The sequence below is a fragment of the Bison bison genome, unplaced genomic scaffold (genome assembly GCF_000754665.1).
Source record: "Bison bison bison isolate TAMUID 2011002044 unplaced genomic scaffold, Bison_UMD1.0 scf7180017864196, whole genome shotgun sequence".
Classification (NCBI taxonomy): domain Eukaryota; kingdom Metazoa; phylum Chordata; class Mammalia; order Artiodactyla; family Bovidae; genus Bison; species Bison bison.
This window is the reverse complement of record NW_011494768.1, coordinates 2,357,610-2,379,317: the sequence shown is the minus strand read 5'-3', so window position 1 is coordinate 2,379,317 and position 21,708 is coordinate 2,357,610. Positions and strand designations below refer to the sequence as shown.

Genomic DNA, 21,708 nt, shown 5'->3' with positions numbered 1-21,708 from the left:
AATGCTGAAAGAAAAAAGCTGTCAACCAAGAACACTGTATCTGGCCAAACCAACTTTAAAAAATAATTTTTTTTCCTGATAAACAAAATTCCCTGATAAACAAAAACTGAGGGAATTCATCAACACTAGAGCTGCCTTACAAGAACTGCTAAAGTGTCCAAGTTGAAAGAATGTTAGCCATAACACAAAAGCATACAAAAATATAAAGCTCTCTGGTAATAATAAATACATAGACAAACACAGAATCATATAATACTGTAATGGTGGTGGATAAGTCACTTTTAATTCTGCTAGAGAATTTAAAAGGTAAAAGCATAAAAGATAACTATAACTAAAAAACTATGCTAATGATACAAACTATAAAAAGATATGATTTGTGTCACTGATAACATAAAATGGGAGGAGAGCAGAGTATATGTGATTGAAGTTAAGTCAATATCAATTTAAAATAGATTCGTGCAGTGGTAAAGAATCTGCCTGCCAATACAGGAGATGCAGGAGACATGGGTTCAATCCCTGGGTAAGGAAGATCCCCTGGAAGAGGCAATGACAACCCACTCCAGTATTCTTGCCTTGTCTTGTCCCATGGGCAGAGAAGCCTGGCAGGCTATGGTCCATGGGGTCACAAAGAGTTGGACACAACTGAGAACTGAACTGAACTGAGCAATTAACACATACACACAAAGAGTAACTGCAAGGGAAATACCTATAGAAAATGCACCCAAAAAATGAGGAGAGAATCAAAGTATGCCATTACAAAAAATAAATGAAAGACAAAAGAAGGCATCAAGAGAGGAAAAGAAGGACAAAATAACTACAAGACAAACAGAAAATAGTGAACAAAATGGCAGTAGTGAGTCTTTCCCTTTAAGAAGTTACTCTAAATGTATATGGATTAAACTCACTCAATTAATAGACATAAAAGGCTGAATGGATAAGAAAACAAGACCCAACTTAATGCTGTCTACACAAGATTTATTTTAGATACAAAAACACACATAGTCTGAAAGTGAAAGAATGGAAAAAGATACTCTATGTAAATTGTAAGCAAAAGAGAGGGATGATCACACTTAGACAAAATAGACTTCAAGTCAAAAACTGTCACAAGAGATAAAGAATATTGTGTAATGATAAAAGGATCAACTCACCAGGAAGATATAACCACTATAAATACATATGCATCTAAGAGCAGAGCGACTTCACTTTCACGTTCCACTTTCATGCATTGGAGAAGGAAATGGCAACCCACTCCAGTGTTCTTGCCTGGAGAATCCCAGGGACGGGGGAGACTGGTGGGCTGCAGTCCATGGGGTTGCACAGAGTTGGACACGACTGAAGCGACTTACTAGTAGTAGTAGTAAGAGCAGAGCACCCAAATACATGAAACAAACATCGACAGAGTTGAAAGAAGAAATAGGCACTAATACAATAACAGTAGGAGATTTTAGTCCCCCACTTTCAAAAATGGATAGAACAAACAGACAGAGATTAATAAAATTTTCTTTGTTCACAGATGACATAATCTTATATGTAGAAAACCCTAATGATTTACAAAAAAACTGCTAAAACTAATAAATTTAGAAAAAGCGTAGGATGCAAAATCAACACACAAAAATAAATAGATTTTCTATACATTAACAATGAACATTCAGAAAAGGAAATTAGCAGTCTCATTTACAATAGCATCAAAAACAATAAACACTTTAGAATAAAATAACCAAGGAGGTGAAAGACTTGTACACTGAAAACTATAAAACATTGCTGAAAAAAATCTGAAAATACATAAATAAATGGAAAATATCCTATGTTTATGTATTAGAAGAAGTAATATTGCTACTTTATATCAAGGGATTGGATTTAGTGCAACCCCTGTTGAAATCTCAGTGCCATTTTGCAGAAATAGAAACAACCATCCTAAAATTTATATAGAATCTCATATGTAAACTCACAAAATAGCTCATCTATCTTGAGGGAAAAAACTAAGCTAGAGGCCTCACACTTCCTGATTTCAAAATATATTACAAATTAGAGTGATTCAGAATCTGATGGTACTGGCATAAAGACAGACATATAGGCCAAAGGAACAGTGTAAAGAGACCAGAAATAAATCCCCATATATATGGCCAAATGAGTTTCAACAAGGATGCCAAGGTATCGGATGCTTCTGAGAAAACTGCAATCTGTCCTTTCAATTCTGAACATTAATGTCTCTGTTCCAGTTACTGTGGCTGGTGTAACAAATCACTCAGAAACTTGGTGGCGTAATGACCATTTATTAAGCCAAGGATTCAGTGGGTCAGGAATTCGGCCAAGGTAGAGTGGGGATGGCTTTTCTCTGATTCATGATATGGGGGCCTTGGTTGGAAGACTCAAAGGCTGGAGTTGCCATAGTCTGGATTCTGGTTCATTCATGCGTTTGGCAGTTGATTCTAGCTGTTGGTTGAGATCTTAGCAGAGGCTAACGGCCAGAACAACAACATGGGGCGTCTTCTATCACATGAGCTTCTCCAAGTATGCAACTGTGCTCCAGGATTGAGCACCCTGAGAGAGCGAGAGCCAGGCAGAGCTGTAGTATGGTAACTGTGCTCCAGGACTGAGCACCCTGAGAGAGCGAGAGCCAGGCAGAGCTGTAGTATGGTAACTGTGCTCCAGGACTGAGCACCCGGAGACAGCGAGAGCCAGGCAGAGCTGTATCCTTTTAACGACTCAGCCTTCAAAGTGATGTAGCGTTACTGCCAGCAAACTCTCTGGTTTGAAGTAGTTACAAGCCCACCTGTAAGCACTGAGTCTTAACCACTGGACTGCCAGGGAATTCTCAGCCCCGGTATTTTCTGACAGGTTCTACGCTATCAGATAGGATAAGATGTTTCAATATCATCTTATACATTTTTTGCCCCACACCTGGAATTTGACATTTTCCAAAGGAGTTGGGTTTTTTTCAGTGGGAGAGGACATCTGTTGTTTACTTTAAGAATAATTCCTTTGTAGGGGAAGAATGAATATCTAAATTTAACTTTTTATTTCTTTGTTATCAAATTGAGATGTATATGTATTAAAAATTAAAATTCTAATACTTCTGAGGGCTTAAAATTTAAACAGCAATGCCCTGCTCTTTTCTTGGAAACTCCCTATTTTCCTCATAGAAAACTACTTTTAATTATTTTGGCTGTTTTCTGCTGATAATTATCATCATTAGGACTCCTGATAAATTGCTACTACTTGCTGCTAATTTATATATTTCACACATTTAGCTATAGATTTGCTACAGGATAGATAATAATTTAGGTCATCTACATGACTTTCTTTTTTTCTTTTTGCTCCTCTTCTCAATAGAATCATAATATTATTTTTTGTCAGAATAATTGTAATAGACTGTTTTTGTGTTCCTAATATTTTCAAGCTTCTTCTTGTTCATAAGTTTATCATTCCTATCACCATTTTAGAGGTTCATTCCACACTCTTTTGCATATCATTGATAATACACCTTTCTTTCCATCAGTTCAGTTCAGTCACTCAGTCCTGTCCGACTTCTTGCGACCCCATGGACTGCAGCAAATCAGGCCTCCTTGTCCATCATCACTCCCAGAGCTTGCTCAAACTCATGTCCATTGAGTTGGTGATGCCATCCAACCATCTCATCCTCTGTCATCCCTTTCTCCTCCCGCCTTCAGTCTTCCCGAATCAGGGTCTTTTCCAATGAGTCAGTTCTTTGCATCAGGTGGCAAAAGGATTGGAGTTTCAACTTTAGCATCAGTCCTTCCAATGAATATTCAGGACTGATTTCCTTTAGGATGGACTGGTTGGATCTCCTTGCAGTCCAAGGAACCCTCAAGAGTCTTCTCCAACACCACAGTTCAAAAGCATCAGTTCTTCAGCGCTCAGCTTTCTTTATAGTCCGACTCTCACATCTATACATGACTACTGGAAAAACCATAGCTTTGACTAGACAGACCTTTCTTGGCAAAGTAATGCCTCTGCTTTTTAATATGCTGTCTAGGTTGATCATAACTTTTCTTCCAAGGAGTAAATATCTTTTAATTTCATGGCTGCAGTCACCATCTGCAGTGATTTTGGAGCCCAAAAAATAAAGTCTGCCACTGTTTCCACTGTTTCCCCATCTATTTGCCATGAAGTGATGGGACCAGATGCCATGATCTTTGTTTTCTGAATGTTTAATTTTAAGCCAACTTTTTCACTCTTCTCTTTCACTTCCATCAAGAGCCTCTTCGGTTCTTCTTCACTTTCTGCCAATAGGGTGGTGTCATCTGCATATCTGAGGTTATTGATATTTCTCCCGGCAATCTTGATTCCAGCTTGTGCTTCATCCAGCCCTGCATTTCGCATGACACACTCTGCATATAAGTTAAATAAGCAGAGTGACAATCTACAGCCTTGGTGTACTCCTTCCCCATTTTGGAACCAGTCTGTTGTTCCAGGTCCAGTTCTAACTGTTGCTTCTTGACCTGCATACAGATTTCTCAGGAGACAGGTCAGGTGGTCTGGTATTCCCACAAGAATTTTCCACAGTTTGTTGTGATCCACACAATCTAAGGTTTGGCATAGTCAATGAAGCAGAAATAGATGTTTTTCTAGAACTCTCTCGCTTTTTTGATGATCCAGCAGATGTTGGCAATTTGATATCTGGTTCCTCTGCCTTTTCTAAATCAGCCTGAACATCTGGAATTTCATGGCTCACATACTATTGAAGCCTGGCTTGGAGAATTTTGAGCATTACTTTACTAGCGTGTGAGATGAGTGTAATTGTGAGGTAATTTGAGCATTCTTTGGCATTGCCTTTCTTTGGGGTTGGAATGAAAACTGACCTTTTCCAGCCCTGTGGCCACTGCTGAGTTTTCCAGATTTGCTGGCATATTGAGTGTAGCACTTTCACAGCATCCTCTTTTAGAATTTCTTTTAGGATTTCTTTTCATGCTTCATATTAAGAACAATTTGGTATTAGACACAGGAGGGCATGGCAACCCACTCCAGTGTTCTTGCCTGGAGAATCCCATGGACAGAAGAGCCTGGCAGGCTACAGTTCATAGTGTCTGAAAGAGTAGAACACTACTGAAGTGACTTAGCATGCACCCATGACTCAGCTTAATAGCTGATGGAATATTTGAAGAGTACAAGGTCATAGGCAGTGTCCTGTGGTGGATTGCCAGAAAATCTTTCACCTTGGCATCAATCCATTAGTCTATACCCTTTATTTACTATTATCAAAGCCTACATTTCTACTTTTTCATCTAGTTTATGATAACATAATCCAAGACTTTGTTAGATGTCTCCCTAAAATCAAGATACAACAAGGTCTGATAATTTCATCAAAACAGAAAATGAATAATTTCTTAAACATTTTATTATGGTTTCAAGGACAAAGAACTATGCTACTTTTTAAACTAGGAAACCGACTGCAGAAAGTTCAATTCCTAAAAGCATAATAGCTCTAATATGTGGTTTATAATTTGTAATCTACCTAATTCATAAACTGAAAAAAAATTGTGATACCATCAGTTTCTCTTTAGTCTCAAAGGTTCCATTTTTAGGAAAGTTGATCATAAAGGCTCTTATTACAAATGAAAGCCTGGAATCCTGGTACTCCGCTAACCTCTGTAGTTATATTTAAAATGGTTAAATTGGCTCCTTGCAAAACTATCTTTAGCCAATGTTATTGGCTAAATAATTTATTTTTTCTTGCAGCTCTTAGCAATTTTTGACTCTGCTCAATTTAGAATCTTGTGTATATAGAAACTTTGATAGAACACAAATATACTGACCTTTGTATAAGAAAGTAAAGATACTGTTCTAATTAGTTGATTGTGTATTTTAGGATATTTTCACCAACACTGAATCATTTTGTGCAGAGCCTACCATGCTTTTTGGCCTGATCCTCTTGGAGAAAATTGTGAGGTCGGGATGTTGTGGATTGTGTGGGAGTTAATTTCCATCCTATGATTGCAGGGGAGTGCTTTATCTGTATAATGCTCAGACTATAAAGTAAGGAACTAAAACCATGACTTTTGCAGCCTCAAATAATCAACTCAAAGAGCAGGCTTCTCTCTTTAGCAGAAAAATAACAATGAGTGATTTTAAATTATTTCTCTGGAGGGCTCCACTCTTTTTTCACTCTTTAAAACATGGCAGGCACTCGTGGAAGACAAAAGATGTCATGGGCTATCATGTAGTAAATATGCCAATTATAGTCAGAGTTGTCCTATTTCTTTACAGTTGGGCATTGTCACCTAACAACTTTACAGTAATACGTTTTTGGTCTTCGGTCTTTTCTGAGATAAGGCTGAGGTGCAATGAGATGGATTATAGACTGATTCAATCTTAACCCAGAAAAAAAAAAATGCTGTAAGTTGAAGAGAAGCTATGCCATAGTGATGACATCAATGGTGATTTTAAAAGGTCAAACTCTGCAAATTAGATTTGTTTGTAAGACTCTGAACTCAACCACTGTGCTGTGTTATAGTAGCTGGGATTCAAATTTAAAGAGTTAAGTGTAGAGGATATTTTAATCAATTTCAAAGTAAATTACTCAGGTTCCATATTGACAGTTTAAAAATTAAATATTCCTCCTTTTACTTTTTATATAAGAAATTAAAAGAGAAAAAAGATCAAGCATTTAATTATTGTAATTATTTTACGAGTCTTGAAAGCATCTGTGGTCATTCTTTTTAGATTAAATTGCAAGCCGAACAAAAATGTGAATCAACCCTGATGAAAAACTCAGTTTATTTTTGTACCCTTAATACAAAAAGATGATTTACATCAAAAAGAAATGCTCTACACAGGTAATCCTAGAATTATCAACATGATTACTTGATACTAAAATGATTTTTTTACATCAAAAAGAAATGCTCTACACAGGTAATCCTAGAATTATCAACATGATTACTTGATACTAAAATGATTTTTTTTTCAGTTGTAGCACAGTGCTAATAATCATTACCATGATTCAATTAATTTTAAGGTGATAATGTGAATGATCCATTTCTTGATTCTTAAAGCAAATAAGGTTTAGGCTCTACCTTCTTGTTTGGCAAATTAACAAATTTTCCTATTAAAATGGTTCATCAATATTAAGAAAAGAGTGAGCCTTTCTAATTCTGAATTTCTGCTTCCTAAATGAGAATCAGAGAAATAAAAAAATACATAACTACCTCTAGCTGGTATAGTGTAGTATCTTAAAAGATATTCTCTATTTTTATTTTTGCTTGCTCTTTCTTCAGTTTTCACCATTTTCATGAAGTCTAATTCATGAATAGTTTTATTCAGAAGGTACAGTTTTCTTGAAAATCAATTCAATGAACTCTGTTCACAATCTTAATTGCTTCTATTGCCCTTATTGGGATTTCTTTTGGTTTATTTGGATTTTTGTCAGATAAACCATTCAAGGTGCATGAAAAGAAAGAATTATGCCTCTTTCCCTCCATCAGCTTCCCTTTCACACATAGCCTGAAGCTGCCTTTCTCCCTCTATGCCCTCAATGCCACTTTATAATCTGAATTCACATCTTTCTCGCTTTCTTTGTTAAACCAGGGCTCCACGAGCCCGCTGGTGCCTGGCTTCTCCCATCTATCCCCCTTCAGCATTTTCAGCTGCCCTGACCTCTCCCCGAGAGACAGGTGTCTCCGCTCTCTCATTACCTCTGTCCCTCTCACTGTCCTTCACTGTCATTCTCAGCACACAGTTCAGCTTCCTCAGCCACATTTCTGTTGCTGCATTGTCCCCACAGTTCCCAGCAAGGTTTCCTATATCAACCTGGCACAAACAGCTCGAGAGGAAAGGTGGTCACCTGGCCAGTCCTGTTAGAGAACTGTGATCAATATGGCATGTGGCCAGCCTGGTCCCAGAAACCAGTCATCGAACAAAGCAATGTTTGTACCACAGAATATTTTTAACCGTGCTTTGTACAAGGAGATAAATCAACTGCACAAGCACTTGCTGTTGGACATAGATTTTCCTGTAGTGATGACTGGGATAAAAGTTAAAATTCCAGACTAGAATCCAGCATCCATTAGAATAGAATCCAGCTGTAGCACTGGACCAGGGTCCTCTAGGCTCCCTGCCCATCCAGATAACACTTTGGCTCAAAATCATGGGGAGCTAAAGTGAGGAAGTGGGGTCCGAGAGAAGAATAAGGGTGTTTAGGTTGTCAGGGAGAGCACAGGAGGAGCTTGGGACAGAGACTTTTTCCCATCAGTATCGCAGCACTTCAACAAACCGTGTGGCTGAATTTTGCGTATCAGGTTAATGTTGGCCTTTCAGGTGGAACATTTGTCCTCATCCACATTTTGTTTTCTTGCCTCCTTGTCTGTGGTCCATGCCACAGAACCATGCTACCTAGAGTATGTGGAGTAAAACTGACGGCAGCTCTCAGTCCATATGTTTAATGTACCAATTATGTTAATTTGGGATTTCTTTTCTGGGAGTAGTGTTTTGACCTTGCATCAAATACGTCATTCAAGTTCAGACAAATCCTTCATGTTGCCTATATCCAGTATTCTAGACTGAGTGTAAATGTTCCTTTATCCCTGAAGCCTTTTCTACCCGCCCCAGGCAAAGCCAGTCAGACACTTTTCTGTGCCTAAAGCACTTTATACCTTAACTCTAGTCCACCTAAACTGGGCTGCAATTATTTGTTTATATTTAACATTGGCCCATAAGGACTTTGACCTATTAATTTTTTCTTCCCATCAATAAGATTGTGTGTGGCACATAGTAAATGTCCAAGAAACAACTGTTGACTTAATAGACCCACTGACAAAGCACATGTTCACTAGTTCATTACCTAGGGATGAGGTAATATTATTTGTAGTGGTGGACATGATGATAACATTTGGTCTGTTTTGGAACTTTATATTTTGGATTAACCAAATATGGGATATATTCACAGGGAAAGAGATATGTTCGGGTTGGCCAAAAAGTCTGTTCATAAGAGCTTATGGAAAAACCCAAATGAACTTTCTGGCCAACCCAATATGATATATTATTAAGTGAATCAAGAGCTGATGAGGAAATAGTAATGAAAGTATGTCTCATTTTTGTAAAAAACATTCTACAAAGTTACAGAAAAAATTGTAGAAGGATAATAGAGTAATAATATATATATATTTTTCTGGTGAATGATTATAAAGTTCCAGGTATGGAAATAAGTGCCTTCACACACTATTTTAATCCTCACAACTTTGTTGATTCATTCATCATGAATTAATTCACTATTCAGCTATATTTTTTTCTGTCCCAGGCACTGCACTGTACTTTGAGAGATACAGTAGTGAACCAAATAAATACAATACCCAGTGTTTTATCATTATCCTAACTCTACAGATGAAAATTAGGGAGGTTGCCCCACCCATCAGAGTTCCTCTGGTTCAACTTCTGGTTCAAATGAATGCACAGACTCACAAGAGGCTACACCTGTCAGTCTGCTCAGGTGGATGTAGCATAGGAACCAGAGTTTGCCAGAGGGCAGCATCAGCCTCTTTTTGGTAGGAGTCCTTGTATTTGGTCACACCGTCCTCCAGCAGCCCTCATCTTTAGAGCCTCAGATGACAGACCAGACTCAAGGAGATGAGATCTACACCGGGGGTTTGGCAGCCGCCCTGACACAAAAGCCTCATTCCCTGTGTAACCACTCCATAGGCACAGTCAGCCCATCCTGCCCAGGATCCCTGTACATATAGTTCGTGAGAGTTTCTCCCAAGGTTGTTTACCAAGCAGAGGTCATTTCAACGATAAGTAATACTACCTGGAAACAGAACATTTTATTCCTATCACATCACCAGGGAAACAGAAGTAGAGGGTGAACCAAAGGTCAAATTCGCAGGCAGAAGGGGAAAGCGTTTTGTTAAGTAGAAAGTGGTAGAGTGGATTTGAAGTTGAATCTGTCTGATTCCAAAGCTTAGCTTCCATGTTTACTGGATGGAAAAAAAAATGATCTCTGGGAAGAAAGCTTTTATGTAATTTTTACTCTCTTCCTCAAACTTTCTGAATTCACAAGCGTTTTGTTTTTTTTTTAATTGTAATCAGCATAAATTTATTTTGTAATCAGGAAGAAATGTTTTCATCAAGAAGACCAAGGACATGAAAACATACTTTTGCTACCACACTAAGTACAAGTAGCCAGAAATAAAACAGTGTATGCACTTGCTCTGTCATGATGACGCTGTAAAAGAGAAAGAAGCCAAACAGAAATGCAAAGCGGTCCTGACAAGTAGTGGAGTCAGGGTGGTTGGCTTACGAGAGGCTTGCTTTTGTTTGTTTTCATGGTTTTCCAGATTTTCTATGAAATGCTTATGTTATTCTGGGAATAGAATGAAATGTTGGTTGGTTGGTTGGTCACTAAGTCATGTCCTACTTTTGTGACCCCACGGACTGTAGCCCACCAAGCCCTTCTGTCTCCAGGATTTCCCAGGCCAAGAATATTGGGGTGGGTTGCTTCCTTCTCCAGAGGCTCTTCCCGACCCAGGGATCAAACCTGTGTCTCCTGCGCTGCAGGCAGATTCTTTACTGCTGAGCTACCAAGAAAGCCCCATAAAATGAAACACACATTAAAATAGAAAAGCAAATTTATATAGCTTGTAAAATATTTAAACCAGGTGAAAACCAGGCAAACATCATCCTAAAGAAATAGATTTAGTTCCATATTTCTTTGCATAGGTAAATACAGTGTATTTTTTTAATAAAATTTAACTATGTTAGGGGCTTGGAGTTCTCACATTATTTTAAAACACACACGTGGACGTGGAAGAGGGGAAGGGGGATTAGAGAGCAGCTCTGTTCCATTCCTAAAAGTCACTCCGGAGCTAAAAGGACTTTCCCAGGCTCCTGCCTTGTGTCCTGATGGAACATTTAGGGCATTACAGTAATTTGCCTAGGCCTGGGCTTGTGCAACAGAGGCTCAACTCCTCTCACATGTTATTTGTCTATAGTTATTTCAGGAGGTAGCTATTTAAGATTTAATTTTCTCTCAAAACTCACGTTTTGGGCTTTATATGATCCTTCCTTAGCCAAGGACTCATATAATTGGATAGCTGCTGTGATGTTTTGCATGCCAAAATTTCCAAATAGCAAAGCATCAGCCATTTTCTCCATAGCTTTCAAGTTTCCCATATCAGCTGCTTTGGCAAAGAATATGTAGGCTCTGTTTCAAGAATATGAAGTTAGAAGTGTGAGTGTCAAAAATGAAAATTTATGCTCCTCCTTCATTCTGCTTCTAACAAGAAGGACCCAGTTGACATTGCTACTAACACTACAGTTTAACTATATCGTCCATTACATCTCTAGACCAGAAGATTTTTTTCAGCCCTAAGTCAGTCTAAGAGTATAATTTCAAATATATCTGACAAATAATGAAGCTGCTGAAAAGGAGAAATATTTAAGCTATATCATTCATGCTTCAAGCTAATAGACCAAGTGGAGTGAAAAGCTGGGGCATTTGTCCTAAAATAGTAAACCTTCCCACAGTAAATCCCATTACTTATGAGTATTTGATTTATACAATGAACTCTGAACAATATAATTAAAATCAGTTTTAAGAAATCAAAACTGCAATGTCACACCTAAGAAGTTACTATCATGAGAACAACTGTCCCTTTACATTCCAAAATAATTTTCTGAAGCAGAGCATGTTCTTTAGCACAACCAGACTCTGTGGAAAAACAATAACCAAACAAAACCGTAATGATTTTTAGGGCTCTAGAGTCTGACTGACTGGGTTAAAATCTACCATTAATTAGTTTGAGAGCTTCAGGCAAGTTACTTAACTTCTCTGTGCCACTGTCATCTATAAAATTGGATAATAATAGCATCTACTTCATGGGGCTGCTGGGAAGATTCAGTGAGATAATCCATGTGAAGTTCTTGGCATAACTGCCTGATATAGAGTATGCCCTCAATAAATTCAGCTATAATTATTATTAAGACTATTGCATAGAAAGTTTTATGGCATGGTAATCGTTCTCCTATAATTTGTGGGTAAATCACATAAAGTTAGTGATTACAAATATAGACACCAGAGGATTGTCTCGCAGTACATTTTATGAGTCCTGGTCAGAAGTCACCCAGACCTGATCTGTGAAACAAGTAGTGATGGAGAGCCTTACAAGGTCAAAACTTGTGTTGGAGACAGAGAGTGCTCTGAGGACTTATTTTTATTCTTAACACTTCCCCTTTGGTAGCAGTAAGATCACAAAGCATTAACCTCTGCCTGTGACCTTGACCCAAATATAGGAATAAACACACAAATCTACCATAGCTACCAATTCAGGAGGATTAGGAGATTCAGCTTTATACACCCCTACCCACGCTGATGTTAAAATAAGCTCCTCATGGTCAAAGGCTGGAGCCGAATAGAATAGGCCAGAAGGGCCAAGAAAGAGAGAGATCCAGGTAAGCATTAGGCTCCTGGATGGTAAACAGAGAGTAGATCCCAGCGGAACCAAAAGAAGCCAGGAGATCTAGCAAAAAAAATAGCTGTGGTCAAATCAAGTGGAAGTTCTGGGGGCCAAAAAGCAAATAATAAGAGAGAAGGTTTCAAAGGTCAGTGAATGCATGGGTCTGGCATCACGGGACAGGCATGGCACCAAGTATAGATTCCCAGGAGCTCTTCTGTCACATGGCTTGTTGCTGCAACAACATGGTCTGCTGGGACGAGAAGCGCACCAACATGGTCCAGAGCAGAGAAACCTGAGATGGGCTGCAGCGGCCAGGAGTACATGTAGTTGCTGGTCCCAAGAGACAGCAAACATTTGCAAAACCAATCCCTCTAGGTGGCTTTGAGTCTGAGGGAGGAGGGGGTACCTCTGTCCCCTATCAGGGCAGTCCAAGCTGATACATGGAATACCAGAAGCTGGACCCTGGGTAGAAAAAAAAGTCATGGCAAATTAGGTGGGATTAAGATTTGGACTGTAATCCCCAAGAGGGAAAAAGTAGGAGAAACTGGGAAGGAGGGGTAGGTCCACAAAAGAAAGTTCCGTTAGGTGTCTGGATTGTCTCTAGAGGATTTGGTGTTGGATGCTTGGGTGGGTCCTGGGGAAAGGGGAGGCTAAGTGCATCTCTAGGACATATCAGAAGCTTATCTCCAAACCTTCCTCGCTGATGAGTAACTCTTAATGACAGTTAACCTTGGATATCATAGAGGCTTCTCGACTCTTTCAGACAAGTTTGTTTCCCTGACATATGCTTGTTTAACATTTGTACTTCTAAAACCACTAGCTTGTTCAACAATTTTCCTCGCATACACGTGAAGAGACTGAACAAATGAATTAGACCAAGATGTGGGTGTGGATGAGGCAAAAGGACTAGTAGCCCCTGTGACTTATGCTACCCTCAGTGAGGAGCGGTGAGGCAAGGAGCGGGCAGGGCAGAGGATGAAGAGAAGCAAAACGACTCCCCTTTGGTCTGGGGGTATAGCCTCTTCTCTTCCCTGACCAGAATCTTAGAGATGGCGAAGTTGGCTGTAAAGCAGACAATCCTGAACACTGAAGGAGTTTCACACATCTTGCCCACAAATTCCTGGGGTCTCTGGTTGTGAAGAGGTTTGGTTTCGGTTCTCCACTGCTGCCAACCTAGGAGGGTCAGCAGACTCAGGTTTATGTACCCTCTTATGTATCTGTGCTGCTGCACACATAAGCTGTTCTTCTGGGATTCTTGGGCAAGGACTGGAGCAGGATAGGTTGGGAAATAGTAACCTGAGATTGAGTGACACCGTGTAGGCATGAAGGTTCCTGCACTGCTGGACGGCCCTGCAACGAAGGGCTGGCTTTTCTCCCCATCCCTTCGGTCAATAAAGGAAGGCACCTATCAAGGTTAAGCAGAGCCTTCTAAGAGTGATGTTGTCCCATCAGGCTGAATCTAGGAGTCCTTGGACTTAATGGGGCCCCTCATCTTGGGTTCACCTGTCTAGGTTGAATCTCAGGGACAAGCCCTTCCCAGAATACCACTGTTCTCTCATCCTGCTAGGCTGGGCTCAGGATTCCCTGTCCTTCTTACTCATCTGTTCAGTGGCACCCAAATGAGCTGACTTCCCTCTAAGGCTGGATTGTATTTTTGGGGCTTGGTTTAACTCCATCCTCATCATGACAGTCCCCAGAGATACTTAGCATGAGGCTTGAGTTTTTGCTGAGGATGGTTTCTTTTGCTCTTATTAAGTGCTTCTAATTTAACTTTCCCTAGAGAGAGGACCAAATCCCTTACTTCCTTTTTCTTGTCACTTTGGAAAAATCAAAATCTTTTTGACCTTCTATTTCCTCCTTCATAATTTGGGGATAATAATTTATGTTTTACAATATCATTGTGGACAATGAAGAATATCCCACAACAAGTCACACGAAGAAGGAGCTTGAAAAATGGACGTTTTGATGTTGTGATAACCAGGTTCATACTTAATCCCCCCACCCTCGTCTCAAAGGCTTTGAGCTTTAGGGAAGAATTCATGGACTGTGCAGCTGCCCTTCCTCAGTCTGGCTACCACAGCTCTGGGAAGCATCCCATAGGGCTGGTATGCCTAATCTGTGAAAACAAAAGAAACAGGATTGTTGGAGGTTCAGAGTTTATTCCTTCTATTAAGGTTCAAGACACACTTGACTTCTCTTCCACACCTTCCATTTACCAGTTAAAGGACCAGAAATAAAAATAACAAACACTTATCTCCTTATTACCGAGTGTCGGACATGGTTCTAAGAGCTAGACTGCATTATCCAGGGCACAAAGTTGTTAAGTAACTTTCTCTGTCCCACAGCCAGGAAACGGTAGAGCCAGAGTTTGATTTCAAGGTTGTCACTAGAGACTTGATAGGACTTCAGGTTGTCCCCTCTCCTGGGGACAGCGGGGGAAAGATAGTTCTGCCTCCCATTTAGAGAGAGCAGGCAAGTGAAACGAGAAACAGTGGACGTGGCGTGAGACCATGTGTTCTCTGCTTGGTCACCTCCCAGCTGTGTATTTGTCTTCACCTCCATTTATCATCCTTGCATCTCTATTCCCAAAGTTTTAAAGGGGGTAAAAATGGAACTCTTCTAACTCATAATTCTTTTCTGGGGATAAAATGGCATCACATACATGAAAGTGTTCTGAAAACCATAAAGCGAGGCACACACGCTGTTAGGCAGCATAAAGCATTCTAAAACAACAACTACTCTAGTTCAAACAATACATATTTTTTTCAAATAGTACGTATTTTGTTTCACTTGAGTCAATTAAAGCCAAAACAATATTTTTGCTTGAACGCTTAGATCAGTGCCTTTATTCTGCGTTTCACTTGATGTGTAGGGACTGCGGTTTCATACATAAGGTCTGCCATGTGTTTAGGCTGATAATTTGTAGGATTCTTTAAACACCGTTTGATCCTTTTAAAAACAAAAGTTTATAGGCAAATAAGCTTATTTGTTATACCAATAAGCTTTTAATGACAAATTAGATTTTGGATTGCTCTCCTTTCTCAACCTGGAAATTGAAATTGGCTTGAGTGCTGGGTGGACTTACTCTGCTTTTTGTTTCTGGCTTTTAGACTGCTGGAGGATCTGGATGCCCATATTAAAAAGCTGGTCTCCTTCATCCGTGAAATTGTTCTTTGCTTGCTTTTTTACTGTATATGGACGAACACAGAAAAATAACATTATTTTGTGTTTTACATTTTAAAAATAATGTGCTGGCATATTATTTTGGGGTTCGCTCTCCTTATTTTTTAGCCTCTGCATTTCAAGATCACCCTACCTTTGGCTAGATGGTAGAAGCTGTCTATGAAAGTATTCTCTTCCTCTCTTTTGTGAAAGGGTCTGGGAGGATGGAGGAGAGAGATGGATGTTTCTGATGATAGGAGGGAGACAGATGTTTCCAGTCTGAAAAAAGGGGCGCAAAGTCCTGCAAGCAGAAGACAGGAAGCAAGGTTTTCTAAGGAAGGGGTGGCTTGGTGTACCCTGCTATCTGGATCTTAGATACCTGGCTTTTTTAGTGCTCAGATCTCTTGTCTGAACCAGAAGATATCATGGGCAGTGTGTACTCAGGATTGGAGGAGAGACGCTCCCTCATCCTCCCCAGAGTCTTTCTAAGACCTTTCTAGCCTGACTGAGAACTGTTGGGGATGAGCGTCAGGAATAAGTGGGCAGGGTAGGTATGCCAGAACATGCCTAGGACCTTGAAGAAGGCGCAAAGGAGGGGATCGGTAATAATTTACCTTGTGGGATGATACCTCAGAGTAAAATTTTATAGTATTTAAGGAAAACAAGAAACATAATTTTACCAGCTACAATAAAAATACTTCTAAAACATTTATATAACAATTCACAATTTTCAAAGCATATCACCAGTTTACAGATGGGGAAAGCTGTTTAGAAGGAAAGTCTGCCTTAGAGTCCCCACCCCAATACACACACACACACACACCCTTCCATAGCATCACAGTGCCTCTTGAAGTCCATTATGACACTCACTGAAACCTCTGATTAGGTGAGCCACATGTGAAGCCATTTTAAAGGAGAGGCATTCTGGGATTTGATGCCTCATTAACAAGACCACAAAATTTTTTTTAAGTGGTTCTTGTTTTTCTTCCTCCTGATAAGCTACCAGAACTGCCCACTTTATTTTGTAAATTAAAAAAAAAAAATTACAATTTACAATCCAGTTGACAATTATTTTTGAATGCTTAAAGTTATCCAGTCAATTTAGTAACACCAGACACATTTAGTGTCTAATTTCTGCTTTGAGTTATAGGTTATCTATACTTAACGATTAAAGAGGAAAAATAATGGGAAAAACATATTAACCTGTGTTTGGAATGGCAATCGGTCCTATTAAGATGCTTTCAAAGTGGGAGAATAAATTTTGAAAGGTTGTCTATACATCCATATACATATGAGAAATGATTTACCACTATAGATTTCTATCCATGGTTTTTACCTTTATATGTAATTTTATTTTGGGCTTTACAAATGTATTAAAATACAAGTTTTATGTACTATAAGAGGGCTTCATTACCAGTAAAGTTATCTTAATAACACTTTGTATGGGTTCAGTTCAGTTCAGTTCAGTTCAGTCACTCAGTCATGTCTGACTCTTTGCGACCCCATGAATCGCAGCACTCCAGACCTCCCTGTCCATCACCATCTCCTGGAGTTCACTCAGACTCATGTCCATTGAGTCAGTGATGCCATCCAGCCATCTCATCTTCTGGCGTCCCCTTCTCCTCCTGCTCCCAATCCCTCCCAGCATCAGAGTCTTTTCCAATGAGTCAACTCTTCGCGTGAGGTGGCCAAAGTACTGGAGTTTCAGCTTTAGCATCACTCCTTCCAAAGAACACCCAGGACTGATCTCCTTTAGAATGGACTGGTTGGATCTCCTTGCAGTCCAAGGGATTCTCAAGAGTCTTCTCCAACACCATGTTTCCAAATTTGGGTAAAGTACAGTCAGGAAATGATTTGAGGATTTGAGAAGACAACCCTGAAGTTGTTGTAAAGGACTTTGATTCTTCTGGGGTCCTCTGAACAGCCGTCTAGTGGATGCCTGTTGCTTTGTCCTGATAGGAGCTCTTTAGTGACTGAGAAGTGCTGGGGATGAGCCTCAGGGATAAAGGGTGAGTGGGTGTGCCAGAGTAGTATTTAAGGCAGCAGCAACTGTGGAACTTGCTCCAACTAGACGAATTTGTACTTCAGTGTTTGTCAGAGATATAATTTGTAGACAGTTCTAGACATTTTATTACTTTTTCAGTCTTATTATCAATATTTTCTATCTAATTTGGGGACTGTCATGGGCTGAATTGTAACTGCCAAAATTTGTATTTTGAAGTCTCATCCCCCATTACCTCAGAATGTAACCTTATTTGGAGGTAAGGTCTTTAAAGAAGTGATTGAAGGAGGCTCTTTGAGTGGAGCCCTAATCCAATATGACTAGATGTCTGTTTAAGCAGAAGAAACACCAGCAGCACGCTGGCATAGAAAAGAGACAATGTAAGGACACAGTGAGAAGGTGACCCATTATAAGCTAAGGAAAGAAGCCTGAGAATGAACCTGTTAACACCTTGATTGTGGACTTTGAGCCTCCAGGACTGTGAGAAAATCCATTTCTGCTGCTTCAGCCACTTTGCCTATGGTATTTTGTTATGGTATCCCTGGCAAACTAATACTGATACTAACTCTGTATTACATGGAAAACAAGCTGCCTCTTCTCCCCATAAGAAGGGAGGCACCCAAACTCAGCTCAGATCAGTGGCTACCCTCCAAAAGCAAGAAGGACTGAGATTTCCCATGGGCCTCCAAGGTTTCCAGATGCTGGGCCTCTGACTTTCCTAGGCAACTGGATGCCCAAGTAGCCCACCTCTGACAAGGCTGTGTTCTCATTACTGTACTCAAAGTACAGTGTAGTTGGTGGGCCTTCCAAGTAACCATCAATCTCTAGACCCAGATCACCTTTCTGAGATGATGGGAGCAACAGGAATCTATGCCTCCTCCTGCTGACACTTCAACTGTAAAATTCTCTAATCAAGTCTATTTCTTAACTCCTGTCACTTGTCACTGTGGAATTCATGCAGAATCCTCTCATTCATAATGACTAGAAGCAAATCTTTAGAAGAAAAATGGCCCACTTGCTTGTTTCAGATGTAAGAAGAAAGAGTAAAGTTGGAGACAACTTGTTCTCTGCCATTCATACATTTACTTGTTCATTTAACTGGTATGAATTGATTCTTACCATGTGTTAGACACAATGCTGAACACTGTATCTTAGCCTGGCAGAGACAAACATGTTTACCAAAAATTACAAGGCCATCTGGTAGGCTCTACATAAGAAGGCATTGTGGGAATACAGGAGCCTTCTTTGTTTGTGAGCCACAGAAACCCAATCTGATTGACTTAAGCTAAAGGAACTTATTAGGAGGTTCACAGATTCAATGGGGTTGATCAGGAATCAAAGCACCCTTGCAAACAGTGGCAAGCACTCCCGCTGGGATGGACGAGGATCGAATCCTTTTAAGACCTTCCTCTCTCTGTTCCAGCTCCCTGATGAGTCTGATGGGTCTAGTAGGGAAGACAAGGCATCTCATTACATTCCTATAAGAATGTATCCATTGGGGAAAACCTAATTCCCCAAAAGGAAATTGGGATGGTGAGAAGGGTAAAATGGATGATGGGAAGCCCACAAACAGCAAATGCCCACCCACCTCAGGTCCCTTACTCTGGCCTAGTGAAAGAAAGAAATCTTCACAGATGAAACGGCACTTTAGACAGTTCTCCAAAGGTAGGTAGGAATTTGCCAGACCAAGAAGATGAAACTGGTACTCCATTTGGAGGAAACAGTTGGTGCAAAATAACTGGGCAGTGTGTTTTAAATGAAGACAGAGAGCTTGCAAGTCATAGCTGGCCAGGCAGTCAAAGCTGGCAGCCAGTGATACTGAGGAGAGTGGACAGAGACGTGAAGGACGAAAGGGAGGAGGCAACTCAGGGCACTGTGAAGGTGAAGGCAGGATTGCTAGGAGAAAGACAGAGGGAAAAGAAGTGGCAGGAAGCTGGCTCTGATCAGAGATCGCTGCTTTTGAGTTTGAAATTCTATTGGTGCGATGGCTCTACATGTGGCTGGTAAATGGCTGAGGAGAAATAGGGATGAAGTTGATTGGAATCCAGGAGGTCTAGCAAGTAAGGCAAGGTCTTACAACAGGGATACTTAACCGTGCAGGGTGCTGGAGGCCTCTAGCCACTGACTGATGGATATGGAAGTACAAGAGCCCAGCTCCCTTGCCTGTGGGAGGGGGACAATCCTCTAGCGCAATTTGCTCTTCAAAATCCTAAACGTCTGAAACTCTATCTTTGCTCAGCTCCTTCCCTTGCCTTAATCTGCATTACTTTCTTAAATGTTTCATCAGAAAATCTAAAACTTTAACATTTAAATTCAAGTATATAAATATTATCTAAATGATCTAGAAAAATAAAAGGGAAAAGAATATTAAATTCCTTAGTTTGAATCTCAAATTTTATTACTTCTTGAATCACATAAAGGACCACTGAGAGTTAAACGAATGTCTTGACATTGAGAGTTAAAGGAGGTGAATATCTTTTACTCTGACTAAAAATCAGGTGCTTTCACCATTAAAATGATACAGAAAGATAAAATGGGAAAATCTTTGCAGAAAAGCTTGCCTCCACAGACACTGCATCTAATTTTAATTATATTTAATATAAACCAACTTCAGTTTCTGATTTTCCAAATAATGCATCAGAAGAGCTCTTCACATTTGCCCTTAATGTCTGCTAGAAAGATACAATCTCAGATAAGGTGGGAGAGTAATGATCCATTTCTAAAAATAATATTCCACCTAAGAAAGAATGACTCAGCAGAGTTTAGTCAGATAAAGATGCCATCAACTCAAATCCTCTTGAATATAGCACAGATATTTACAACAGTCAAATTTATTCAGTCTGTCCCCAGATCATTGTCCTCAGACATAAATACCTCCATTGGTATTTCTTGGAAACGGTAGACAAATTATAAGTAAAAAAAAAAATTTTTATCCTTTTCAAATATCTACTAAGCAAAGCTTAAAATAAGAGAGACCCTGACTTAGAAAGATATAATTCATGATCTAAAATCCTTAATTTATCAGAAAGACATGCATTATAAAAGAAAGGAAGAATCAAATAATATATAGTTATAGTTATAATAGGTGCTAATATTCATAAACCACTTGGGTCCTAGGCAATTTTCTCATTGGCTGTCATTTTACAGATGAGTTGGTATACGCACAGAGCCTATACTACTTCTCAGAGCTATACAATATGCAGAATCATGTGTTAAACACAAAGTTATTATCAAATGATGAAAAATTTGAAAAGACGTTCCAAAATACATTTAAAAAATAAATTTACTGTAATTGTTTAAAGTGTCTTATAGTTGTTTCTTTAAAGTAATACTTCATTTACCTGATTCTTGAGAAATATGTTTCATATAAATCATTTTCCCCATTAGATGAATCATATCTCTCTTTATTTTGACTATTTTCTGATGTATCCATCTAAAAAGGGTACAATATATTCCTCCACCTTCCTCAACAGAAGATAATGAGCGTGATGTAACCAGGTCTTGATGATTCAGAGCATCATTATACACACATGATAATTCCCAGTCTGGTTGGTTTGGACATGATTATGTAAGAAAACAATGCTTATGGGAGGCCTTGGATAATGGAAAGACCTTCAGTAGTGAGTAGGAGCAGAAAGGGCAAGAAAAGAAAGTGGCATGCTGTATTCATGTCCTCTGGGGTGGATAAGAGTGCCTGCTCGAAGTGGCTGGGTTGACACTTAGGTGCACATGATAATTTGTAGCACCTTAGGTCACTGATTCCCAAAGGGTATGTAGGATAATTTTTTATTGGAGTATAGTTGCTTTACAATGTTGTGTTAATTTCTGCTGTACAACTAAGTGAATCACCTATCAGTTCAGTTCAGTTCATTTCAGTCGCTCAGTCATGTCTGACTCTTTGCGACCCCGTGGACTGCAGCACGCCAGGCCTCCCTGTCCATCACCAACTCCCGAGTTCACTCAAACTCATGTTCATTGAGTCGGTGATGCCGTCCAGCCATCTCATCCGCTGTAATCCCCTTCTCCCGCCTTCAGTCTTTCCCAGCATTAGGGTCTTTTCAAATGAGTCAGTACTTTGCATCAGGTGGCCAAAGTATTGGAGTTTCAGCTTCAGTATCAGTCCTTCCAATGAACACCCAG

General features: G+C 39.6%; 1 protein-coding gene across 1 annotated transcript in view; it reads right to left on the bottom strand.

The window, feature by feature from the left end:
• SEL1L2 (sel-1 suppressor of lin-12-like 2 (C. elegans)) overlaps nucleotides 1-21,708 on the bottom strand; it is a 64,885-nt gene that overhangs the window by 39,866 nt on the left and 3,311 nt on the right. Inside the window, exons 3-4 of the mRNA XM_010844155.1 lie at nucleotides 15,490-15,592; nucleotides 10,990-11,152 (exon numbers count right to left, since the gene is read on the bottom strand). Coding sequence (XP_010842457.1) covers nucleotides 10,990-11,152; nucleotides 15,490-15,592 — 266 coding nt within the window. The remainder of the gene's footprint in view (nucleotides 1-10,989; nucleotides 11,153-15,489; nucleotides 15,593-21,708) is intronic.